The 12,323-nt window shown below is 44.1% G+C and overlaps 1 protein-coding gene across 1 annotated transcript; it reads right to left on the bottom strand.

Annotated features, from left to right (window-relative positions):
- Positions 1-6,052: 6,052 nt before the first annotated feature.
- LOC147635978 (lipoxygenase 3, chloroplastic-like) lies at positions 6,053-11,225 on the bottom strand. The gene is made up of 8 exons (XM_086801403.1): positions 10,505-11,225; positions 9,756-10,277; positions 9,205-9,561; positions 9,000-9,085; positions 8,799-8,906; positions 8,307-8,611; positions 7,945-8,211; positions 6,053-7,504 (listed from the first exon to the last, which is right to left on the bottom strand). Exons 1-8 carry the CDS (start codon positions 10,941-10,943, stop codon positions 6,745-6,747), a joined length of 2,844 nt encoding a protein of 947 aa, XP_086657529.1. The 5' UTR covers positions 10,944-11,225; the 3' UTR covers positions 6,053-6,744.
- Positions 11,226-12,323: the final 1,098 nt, after the last annotated feature.

Here is a 12,323-nt window from a genome sequence, read left to right as displayed (position 1 = left end):
GCTTTGTCGATGGCATTGATGTTGAGTGACGTTCAATGGTCTTTGTTCCTCTGGAAGAAATAAGAAAAGCTAGTTAATGAATGAAGAGGTTACTGGTGTATTGGGAATTCTTAACGGGATGTGGGGTGGGATTTTTTTGCGAATGATTGCATTTTTATATTTGTGTGAGCCCTATGTTTTTTTTTTTGCTCAATTTGTTTTTGACAATCATCGGCAAGGTTACATGTGATTTTTGTTAGTGGGGACACTAAGAGATAATAATGGGAGAGAAGAGAGGGAATGATTCGAAGGAACATAGACATAATCATCAGAACGAGATGGTGATTCTCAGTTCCTTATTTGATTCATTGAAGCGACATTCATCATTTGAAGAAATTGGCCTTTGATGATGTCCCTTTGTGTGGCACGATTGTTGTCAAATGTTGTTGAGAAAGGGACAAAGGGATTCTTGTCAAATGTTGTTGAGAAGGACCTATTCCTGTCTTCTTCTCCCATGTGCTTTTTACATTTTAATGTATATTTAAGGGCTCTTATGAAGCAGATTTACATGAAGTACAAGAATTGAGTCATAGAGACTCTTATTAAACTATTTTGAGTTGAAGTAGCCACTTGTTGGGGTAATATAGATATCTTCACTAAGGATTAAAGATCATTGAAATGTGAAGATGGTGGTGTCATTTGGAGAGGTTTGTAATTTGAAGGAAAATTCCAGACGATGGGTTGTACCATTGACCAGGCTTTTGCCCACCATGGCCCCTCCATCCAAGGATGTACCTGGAAGTTGTCGATGGTGAGGCTTTGGTGCAAATGTTCTCCAGTAAATGAGTATGGATACTCATAGAGCAGTTGCTACATTAATTTAGCCAAAAGAATAGTAAGCAATAAGCTTAATAAATATATAGTGGGTATTGCATGATATGACTTAATCCGTGATGAGGCTTAAATCATGAAAGTGCAGGTTCTTAAGCCGTGAGACTATATTTCTTAGGAAACCTGAACTCGTGAGATTGCAGGTGGTTTTTTTTTGCCGTGAAGGGTTATTCTGTGAGATGGCCTAATTTTTTTTTTAATATATGGGACAACCATGTCCTGACTTTTGCGACTAACAAGTTCTTGTGCACTTGATGCGCTCATAAGTCTCCGTGTAGATGGGGGTATTGATTCGTGAATTCATTGCTCAAATGTTTTCGAGGTAGTAGAGAAGATTGGTGATTGTTTGCTTGAACACACAACCTCTTGTGTTGGTGCTGAATGCATGAGAGTGGTTGAGTGATTTGCTTGTTGTTTCTTGGGTCTCCATTTTTGTCGAGCACTAGGTGAAGCTATTGGGGTTGAAGTCGGTGGTGAGGTTTTCTTTACATTGTTTGATTTTGGTGACCATGTGATGGAACTACCATCATAGTACCCTTGTTGTTGAAGCACATGCACATCTTTGATGAACATTGTAAACTGTTGTGGCCGATGTGCTTGGTGTGCTAAGGCTTTCTTCTTTGTGAAAGCTTAGGGGACTTTGTGATGTACTTGGGCTTTGGTATTTCTTTGGTAGTACCCTTGTGCATGCATCAATGTTTTTGGTACCCACACTTGATGACTTGGTGGAGTTTTTTGAGGAACTCGCATAGGTTTTTTGAGGAACTCGCATAGGTTTTTGTGGACGTGGAGTACATTTATTTTTCCTTGGCTTTCGAGTGCTGCGTTGGGAAAAAGGCTTTGACTATCGAGGGACCTAAATTTGATTGGCACCTTTATAGTAGCCTTGAGCTATAAGAAGCTACTATTCTACCCACATTTTGATGCTATTAAGATACCTTAATTGTGGTTCATGGTGGAGTTTCCTTTTGGGTTGATGTGGAAGGTTTGGGACCCTCCTTGAGTTTAGTTGGCGCTGAGGCTGCAGGTTTGAGACTCATGGGCATTATTGACGATGATGAGGCTAGAGTCTCTTGGAGTGGCTATCGACGATGACTTTGAGCATGTGGTGGTCTCCTTTGGTGAGGTTTGTTGGTGAAGATGCATAGGCTCTGGGGTCTTTCCTTTGAGTTCCTTGCTAGAGATAGATAGTTTGGCTATGGGAACTTCTTCAGGAATAGCTGTTGATTGCAAGGTTTTGGCATCGAACTTCATAGGTGAGGATGGGGTTGAAGGAGTAGATGCTTTATCGGAGTCGGTCGTTGTTGACGCACATGGTAGGTCATTGTGTAGGGGGGCTTTTGTGGAAGAGGCTTGTATCCTTTTGTGTTCAGCATCATAGATATCCATTAAAGTTGGATCCTCTTCCTTGTAGTATGGTATTGTCAACTTTTCGTCATTGACCATCATGATGACTCTATCGCTAGCAAAGCACAGTGGTGCTTGGGCAGCAGTAGTTATCCATTTATGCCCCAAGATCAAATCTGCTTCCAACACATACTCAACCACAAAAAACTTACAAGCGAGGGGGTTAGTTTCAATATACATTGTATGTTCAAAGTACCCCAAACATGGCATGTTCAAGTCTTGTGTAAAGGTAATCCTTTCAAGATGTGCCATGAGTGTTGGTTGACCTAACAAATCCCATAGCTCGAGGGTCATGAGATTTTGTTCTCATGTTAGATAAAGTTGTAATTGAGCTGTGGTGATTTTATTTGAAATTTCTAATCCCACCAAAATCCTAGGGATCTTTTCAGTAAGATATGTTGGAAGTTCCAGCTCTTGCAAGGTCTCTTCCTCCCGTAACAGCAATTTTACGTTGCTTGCAGGAGTGTTCAAGGTGACTATTTGCATGGATTCATCTATTGAATACAACGATTTACCTATCCAAGTTCCGCCAAGGATGACATCATACTCAAAGGAATCTAGGGTAACATGAAATGTAAATTCCATATCGCCCGATTGTTTAAGTAGTGTATCTAAAGTAACCTGGAACTTCAATGTTTTGTCCATTGGCTCCTTTTGCAAGACTATTGCTTGTAGGGATGGTTTAGGTTGTCCCAATGACACCCGTGTCTATTGTCACGATGTTATGACTAGCTCAAGGGCTAATCAATGCGCGTTTGCGCTTAACATCATTGTCTGTAGGGAAATCCAACCATACCATGATAGAATCTTCCAAAGGAACCATGGGTGTTTCGGTTATTGTTTTAGCTTCAAATCCCATTTCTGTTTCATATTCCCATTCACTTTCATCCTCATTTTGGCTTTCAGCTTTTTCAAGAGTACCCATACACTGGCACACTTGGCCCTCTGAGAATTCTTAATGAGGTCTATTTGGAAACTTGCGAATCCTCACAGTCTTATTTTATGGAGTTCTTTATGTCTTGGTATAACTTAGGTTGAGCCCTTAAAGGTGCAAGTGCTGATGTGATGCTGGCTTTATCATGAGAGAAGAGCATTCCTCCAAATGAGGTTTTGAGAGACTGTTTTAATCTTGTAAGGGAATTATCGAATTCCTCACATGCTTTCTCAAGCATATAGTTCGTACAGTCTGTTCTAAATGACTCTTCTGTAGAGAGTATGTCTTCCTCTTGAAAGGGGAAGTGGTACTCCTCTAGGCTTTGTATTTTGGTTGTTTTTAGGATTGGCATTATGAGGCTCAATCATAACCGATGACCCTGTAAGACATTCAACCAAGCTAAGCATGCTCTCTTGAGCTTGCTTTTGCATTCCGCATATGTCATGTGATCATTAATATCCATTTGGGGTGGTTGGGTGGGTTCTAGTTTCTTGATTGACCTATGTGGTGCACTGAAGAGTAAGAACTTGTTTCATTCTCACTTAGTGATGTACTAGAACTTGTTTCATTTTCTAACTTTCTTTGGTTTGTCAGTTTTTCATTATGTTTACCTATGCGATAAGATCGAATTATATTTTGGGTTTTTGTATCCTGTGTCGCACATATGGGCGTCGAGATTTATGTGGTGGTCTTTGAGGTGGATGCTTCTGCATTATGTATAGCTTTTGGCTTCCAGCCCATCACATGGCCGATGGGGGTACACCCGAGGCCCTCCTGGCCCCTTGGGGGTGGTTCTACACCTCCCCCATGTCCACATAAATGATCTTGGGGTAGCCCTATGGGCCGGCCCCATCTCTACATGCAAATCCTACATGTCCCAACAAAATATATGCACATCTCACACTATGAGTGTATTCACACATAGAGTCACTCGCATTCGAATATAAGCTTACAAGTTGGTACATATTGCAATTGAAATATTTTTTCGAGGTGATTGTTGAGTTTTGTTTCTACACACGGGTCCATGACTTGCGTGCTCTCTCTTGCCAAATGCTCTCTCTTCTGCCACATGGCAAGAGGAGAACACAATCTGGGGGTGTGTGTGGGGTAAGAGAGGGGGAGAGCTACCACGTGGAAGCACAGTAGGCAACAATGCCGCCTGAGTAGCAATGCGGGAAGCTAATCCCATATCTCCCACGTGGCAATTTTGAGAGCTCCTCTCTAGCCACGTGCCACATGATAGTAGCATAGTACCAAGAGGGTAGTGCGTAGGCCATAGCAGCATGCGAGTCAACTACTAGTATTAATTAATCTGGATAGCAACCCCATCAATTAATATTACACGATATTCTCAAAATAACACATAATATACCCTATTATTTGCATTCTAAATGAACTTATTCAACCTTAAAAAATAGATCTCTTGAATGACTACAATGATGAGGGATTTACCTCCATCAATATTTTTTATTTTCTAAGGCCAAAAATTCTATGGAATCAGATTTTGAATCTACAATCATTTTCTCTCTACAGCATTGCCCGTCCTCATTAGTGTCTTGGGTTATCAAAGACCAATATGTCACCTGCTCCGTTGCCTAGGTTCCATTGCTCATTTGAGAGAGAGAGAGAGAGAGAGAGAGAGAGAGAGAGAGAGGAGATGCTAATATAATTTGAGATTAACTACAACGGATGGACAACCCTTGTGTAACATGCAGGACAACATGACCATCTCGAACTTTGAAATAGACAATGGCATTCAAAGCCTACATATGCACAACGCCTGACCCTGCAACGTGATAGACATGGCCTTTTTGTGCTTGGGCTAGATGCAAAGCATGGCTAACCCTGACCTGCTCATGATCCCAATGTGGCCTCGACCACCCGAGGAACCCCATCCTTTACACCACCCATTAGTTGCACAACACTGCTCCCATCTCGTCAAACCAAGCCCTCTACTGCAGCCCCAATTGTAATGGTCCTTGTGATGGATCATTTTAGCATCCTTAGCACTGTTTCCCTTTTGGAAGTTTTAACTAAAACTACTTTTTTGTGAGTTTTAGAGAGGGAGATGCTTAGGGCAAGAAGATAGCAGACAATAACGGCCAAATAAAAGAACTCGAAATGTCGTAAGAGATGCCATCATTTTTCAACTTACCCCTCAATTCTCCATTTCTCAACTTTAGTCGGAAGGTTGTCGATTAATTAGTTGATTTTCTTTTTTTACTCATTGTAGGCTATGCTATTACTATTTAACATTGGAGTGAAAAGAAATTGTGTGCCCTCGTTCAAAGTAAGTTTGTAATTCCTTCTCCCTCTTCTTCTCTCGCTATCCCTCCTTGTCTCTGACATGCAGACATCTCTCTCTCGCTCCAGCACGCTCTGCTCGCAAAAAGAATCCAGCAGGGGACCAACTGAGGGAAGAATCGAGCAACAACCAGAGCTCGCTCTCTTTTTTTCTCATCGCTTTTGTAGGCCAAGGGGGCTTTCTCGGGGGAGCTCGTGCCATCGCGTACAGCAGACAAAAAACCTCCCTCTCTCTCTCTCACGCACACGCACGTAGAGCAGACATTAACACGCTCTTTCTTTCTTTGTGCGACCAAATCCTCTCTCTCAAACGCAGGGAGATCCTGAAAGCCATATATCCTCTTTGAAGGGGCTCTCTCTCTCTCTCTCTCTCTCTCTTTGAATCTGTGTGCGTCTCTCTCTCTCTCTCTCCCCCCCCCCCCCCCTCTCTCTCTCTCTCTCTCTCTCTCTCTCTCTCTCTCATTGCAAACAAGGGCAAGGGGGGGAGGGGGGAGGCGTGGGCTGGGGTTAAGGATTTTTAGATAAAGAGAATCAGAGTAAAACTCACAACCGGTTCCAATTTAGGAGAGAATTATATGAAATACAGACAAAAGCATCCCCCATGGCTCTTGTTGTGCTAATATGATACAAGAGGAGATCATGGGAGATCATGTGATAAGGAAAATGGAAATCCTCAGAACTTGTGTCAAGAATTAATGGCAATTATGTTATGTGTCAACATTTGTTAGGGTAACATTAGCTGTTGGCTGAATGGGTAACTGATTGTGGGTAAGCTTCTCCTTGCAATCATGACCTCAAAGTTCAGATAGTGTCGAAGCTCCACTCCATGAGCTGCATCACTAGAGTGAGAGTGGGTATGCATAGAGTGTATTACTGCTCACATGTGGAGCTTGTTTAAGGGCTCAAAATGTGATTTCCCTTACACAACCTACCCTACCTTGAACTTGCCTTGATGATGGTTAATGGGCAATGGAGGTCCCTTGATTATGGTTGTTTTGGCAGCAGTGTGTAAAGGCCTTGGTAGCACTAACTGTTCAAAGTGGTGGGCATTTTGGGCAGCCCCATGCATTTTGAGTGGGCAGTCGCCATCATTAGCTCACACACAACCTTGTTTAAGCATCGCACATGGTAAGTGGAGACACTGGCAAGCACCATCGTTAGCTCACACACACTCTACTACCATAAGTCCATGAGTTTTTGTCCCATAGGTTCCATGGCAATGCTTGATTTCAGATGGAGATGCTGTTTGGAACCCCTCGCCCAGTGACCCCCGGACCAGATGTTGGCCTCAAAAGCTCATAGGGCAGGATGCCCACTCCATACCTGTTCTTCAGCCTAGCATCTGCATTTCTGCTATCAATGATCTTCTCAGCATCCTCAACCCTTTTGGCAAAAGCACTAGCAGCTGCCTTGGCCCTTGCATCAGATGTCCAATTTATCTGGACCCTTTGCCCCAAGTACTCCTCATCAGGTGCATGCGTGGATAGAGAGTCCATGACAGACATCACATAAGTAGCCTGGTACTTGTTTGAGATTGTGGACAAGAAAAACTTCTGCGGGTTTTGGAGCAGCTCTTGGTACTCTTTACTGCTTTCATCTTTTTCCGGAATGAGGCGCCTTGTCATGCATGGATGGTTGGGCACATACCCACCATATGCATACTGGCCAAAGTTCACAGCCGCATGATGTGCAGATGTCACCCATATGATGTTGCTCAAAATTGATGCCAAATCCTCCTTAGTATTCAACTCTGGCCACCATGGCTCATGGCTTTTGTCACCATGGCCATGCTGCCTTATCTCTTCCCACCATCGATGGATCTCTGTGTCTTTCGCTAGAGCTTCAGGGTCACTGTAGTACAGAGAAACATACTTATTCACCCAATCTCTTATGGCATTCCAGATCAATAGGCCATCTGCAGCATAAGGATAATCTTGTATCAACAGCTCTAGTTCACCTGGTTTATTGGGATCCTCCACTGCCATGCCCCTGCACATTTCAACCCCGCATAGCTTTAGAAAAGCATGTCCTTATGGTTTTTCTAGATGCTAGAGAACATGTGTGCTCATACCCGAGCGTGTGCACACCCGAGAGAGAGAGAGAGAGAGAGAGAGAGAGAGAGAGAGAGGGGGAGGAGGAGAGGGAGGGGGAGGGGGGAACTAAACCAGTCACAATGGGGTTAAAAATTGCACCCACATACACATCTACAACTCTCAAGCTAACCAACTGCCTCACTTTAGCTAGTGGTAGTAAAAATTGAACCCACACACACACTCAGAACTAGAGAGCCCTACTTTGTAAGTGCAACTGCCTCACTTTAGCTAGTGGTTGTTAAGCTTGAACCCACACCCAGAACTATTAGAGAGCCCTACTTTGTAAGCGTGCACAAAAGAGAGAGAGAGAGAGAGAGAGAGAGAGAGAGAGATGACCTTCTGAGCAAGTCAGCTGGCAAGTTCTCCATGTCAAATCGCCACATGGACTTGTAAGCAGCAGAGCTTATCTCCATGGAGCAAGGACCAGATGTAAAGCAGGTCTCGATCACACCACCTGCATTGATCAGGAGCTGCCTTGCCAACGCATTGATTTCTAGTGTATATCGGAGATGCGGTTGAAGAAGCTTTGAGATTGGGTGTAAGACGCTCAACTGGCGATGTGTGGCAATGACATAAGGCTCAACTACAGCATGACCCCTGAGCCTGTAAACATTGGCATTTGTATTCAGCCCCATGCTAAAGCCTTTATGGCATTAATAATTGGAAGGGAAAACCCTCAGTGCAATCATGTCACTTACCAGTGGTTTACTAGTTGATGGAAGCCGGCGTCGTTGGAAGTTGCATGGGCCTTTGCTAGCTGCCATAGCCAATGGCTGGTTGCATCTTGCCCAGGTGTGAAGACCCTTTGACTTCCCTCAGAGCCAGGGGACAGAGGGGGCAAGCTCAACTCAATGGCCACTGGAGAGAGAGTCCCGAGTTCAGTTAAGAAGAAGATGGTGCGGCTTGCATACATCTTGCGGTCTTTCAATGCATTGATTTTGTTGATGAAAGGCATGTAAACGTCATGATAATCGATGATGAAGAGCCTCTTCTGCTCAATAGCCTGTCAGACCAATGTAAGCTTTGCCAAGTCAGTATAATCCAACTTCTCAGATTGCCGCAAAGGCCCTTCAAAAACCTGCTCACACACCCCATTTGGCAATGCCAGGGATGCAGGCTCATCATTTGAAGCTGCCCAAATGCTGTAACCAAAGGATCTCTTGTTTTGTAAGATGAATGTAGATATATACCTCTTGCACAGAGAGGTCACCTAGTTGTCTCTGGATGTGCTCGGCCTTTATTGCTGACTCCTTCGGGCCGTAGATTTCTGGGTCCAAATTGCTCACAGGAGGGAAGGACTGCAAAAAGAATTTGTCTTTTTCAATTTTAGACCTCAAGTGCATTGATGACAAGGGAATATTCATGTAGAAAAAGCATAGTGAAATTCACACCTTCATAAGTTCAATCTGCAATGGGTTCATTCCGGCCAATGCCTGACGACCCAATTCATCATCACGCAACCAGGAGAACCTATCCTCTGCATCATCAAAAAAACATGATGCAAGCCATTAACTAAAAGTTTGGCATAAGGTAACACATTAGGTACCACATGGCTTTTTGACAAGCATATGAGAGCATTTCCACATTTCCCCTTACTTGAGAAGAGTTGTGGTGGCATGAATCGCAGGCTGATCGAGTCTTCAAGCTTCTCCAAGAACCTGGGAAGCCCTTGTTTATAAAGATTGAGGTTGGAAAAAATGCCCATCATTTTCATCAGTAGGTCAGGCTGCTCCTCTTTGAGCAGCACACGCTCTTTGTACAGGCGGTCTATGTCAGGAAAACAGTTGAATTCACACACTTTGGTGAGTGTTTTCTCGATCTCTGGAAGCAATTCGTGCACAAAAAGCTTGATGTTTCCTGCTACATAGGATTCTCGTTTGAGATCCTCAAAGGCTTCATCTCGGGGCACATAGTAATAAGATCCCCTGCCCAGAACACTCTCTGAATTGCAGTCTGTAAACATATCGAGCAAATCAACTCATTAGATTGTATATATATAAAAACTCAAAGAAGTTCAAATCCTCATAAAATCTCATCCTGGTCAACCATTTGCTACTGGGCTAACTTATCAACTTAAGTTTATGATGTGCAAAAGGTAGTCAGGCATTTGTTTTATGGCATTGAAGACCTCATGTAAGAGGTTCTACCTGTTTTGGCAGAAGGGCGTCCTGTGCGTAAACGCCGAGGGTAAGGAAGCTCCTTTGTGGAACCAAACTGTGGCCTGGCAAGAGCCTTATTCTGATCAGGGTCTCCTAAATCATTATATATGGCATAATCATAGATGCGCTCGTGCATTTTGCGGTGCCCTCGCCCATTGCCTCTCATAGAAATCATTTCTCTCTCTCTGAGATCTCTTAAGCCCTCGGGGGTCTGCTCTGGAAGGTAAACCTCGTTGCTGAAGAAGACTCTCTTTTTGGGATTGTCCACCTTAGAATGCACCCATGAGTAGCAGGGGAAGTACACTTTGCCTCCATGCCATCCTTCTAGTGCAATTGTCTCGAGATAGAACTCATGTGGATGTTCGTTGAGGATCGTGATGGCACCCGGCAAGCCAAAGTCATCAGAAACCATGAACTCAGCAGTGTATTCCACCTTGTCTGCAACATACCGTGCCTTCTTCTCCCAATCCTTCAATATGGACTGTTGGCTTAATTTGCCCATCTTGGTCTCTGTGGACATATGCATGGAAATCAATGTGTGAGATTAGCCCTGAAATGCGTGCATGTGTTAGCTTAGGAAATGAAGAATGAGGTTGAATGGGGGTCATGAATGTTGAGGCTGGATACAGAACATTGCCATGCAGGCTGCCCCGAGGGACAAACGGGCAATCCCGCTCATTTCAATGGGCCATGAGTGTTGTGTATCCAGCCTAAGAGTGAGGTTAGATTGTACGCACTTGGATCGATCTTCGTGCTGATGAGTTGTAGGATGACCTTGAGGCCTGCAGAGTCCAACGTGGCATCAAAATCTTGAAGACCTTTCTCTAAGAAGGCCTCCAAGCCTCTCTCTAAGAGGGACTCCAGGAGGTTGGGAGAATGCTGTCTTCTGATGGTCACTGTAGCAGTGAGCTTTCGCAGAGTCCCTGGCTGTAACTCCCTCTTCGACGCCGGGAAGACGTCTCTAGCAGGACTGGTCGATGGTGTGCCTTCTCTGATGGTGGGGCTCTTAACATGCAGAGATCTGATGGGGCTGAGGAGCTTGTTTTTGTCTTTGTGAAGTGGGAACGTGGGACTAGAAGTGCGGAGCTTGGGTGAGCTGAAAGGGAGCAGAAAGCCATTGTGGCGACTACAGTCCAAGCGTGGCTTGGTGCTGGAGTTGTGGGCAGCTTGCAACATCTCTTTGATGAAGAGGGAAGCAAGGGGCTTAATTAGGGGAGGAGCAGAGAGATTAGAGTATAAGGGAGAGGAAAAGGAGCAAAAAGGGTGTGTTGGGACCTTAATTGGGGAAGGGGAGCAGGGAGATCAGGTGGAGGAATGTGGGTAAAGAAGGCTGGTTTTGTAGCAGCAAAATTGTGCGCGCATGTGTGTGTGTGTGTGTGTGTGTGTGTGTGTGTGTGTTGGGCTTTGGGGGGATAGGAGAAGAAGCTCGCTCTACCACAAGCCGCAGAGAGTGAGCTGAGAGGGGCGGACAGCAAGCAGAGCTTTATAATTAACACAATATTGGGCGCGAATTATTACAATATTGCAGACGAGTGAGGACGTGTACAAAGTCAATGCGGGAGAAAGGCGACCAAGCCTTCCCGGGCCTCTCGTGTGACCCCGATCTACAGTAGTAGATTTTTCTCTACTCGGTTTGACCCACTGTGAGGCCTAACGGTCAAAATAGCTGCTAATCCTCTTCCTTAATCATCAATTAATCTCTAACAGCGCATTATCGAAAAGCCATTTTGTAGCTTGACGCAAGAAGTGAATTAAGCACGTTTCAAGGTCGTGATCAATTTCGCATGCCTCATGCTAGTATTATACTTTAGAATTTTAATATTAATAAATATAACTTTTGTTCCACAAAAAAAAGGAAATATAATCATGACTCATAAGATCCCCTTGTTAGAATTTTTGACATAGATCCCCTCACCACATTTATTCCATCAGTATACAACCCTCAACTCTCCTAGAAAAAAACCATGAGTATTCTTCACAGCTTCCGATTGAAAAATATACCAATCCAAACTTGAAATTAATTGTCAAGATCTTGGCAATTACATTTTTGCTACCCATCTCTCTCTCTCTCTCTCTCTCTCTCTCTCTCTCTCTCTCTCTCTCTCTCTCTCTCACTGGCACACACACACACACACACACCAACGAACGTCATGATGAAAAAATTTGATTTGTGAGGAGACCCAATCATAAGTTGCCGCATGGCATCGATGGATCTATGGCTTACTACATATACAAAAATTACATTTTTGCTACCCATCTCTCTCTCTCTCTCTCTCTCTCTCTCTAGATGCACCCTCTCCCTCTCCCTCTCCCTCTCTCAGTCTGCACAGCTCTCACTCTCCAATAGAGAGACATTCAACTTTCTCTCTCAGGAGCATCTCTCTCTCTCCCTCCTTCCCTCAAGCTTTCTCTCTCTAGACCCAAACACACCCACACATGCATGCAAGCTCTCTCTCTCTCTCTCTCTCTCTCTCTCTCTCTCTCTCTCCTAGCCTACATAGTTCTCTCCCTTCAATATAGACATTTTACTTTCTCTCTCAAGCACATCTCTCGCTC

Source organism: Cibotium barometz, chromosome 8 (genome assembly GCF_041138505.1).
Source record: "Cibotium barometz isolate CiBa-2024 chromosome 8, ASM4113850v1, whole genome shotgun sequence".
Lineage (NCBI taxonomy): Eukaryota > Viridiplantae > Streptophyta > Polypodiopsida > Cyatheales > Cibotiaceae > Cibotium > Cibotium barometz.
The sequence above is the reverse complement of the archived record's forward strand: the minus strand, read 5'-3'. Positions and strand labels throughout refer to the sequence as shown.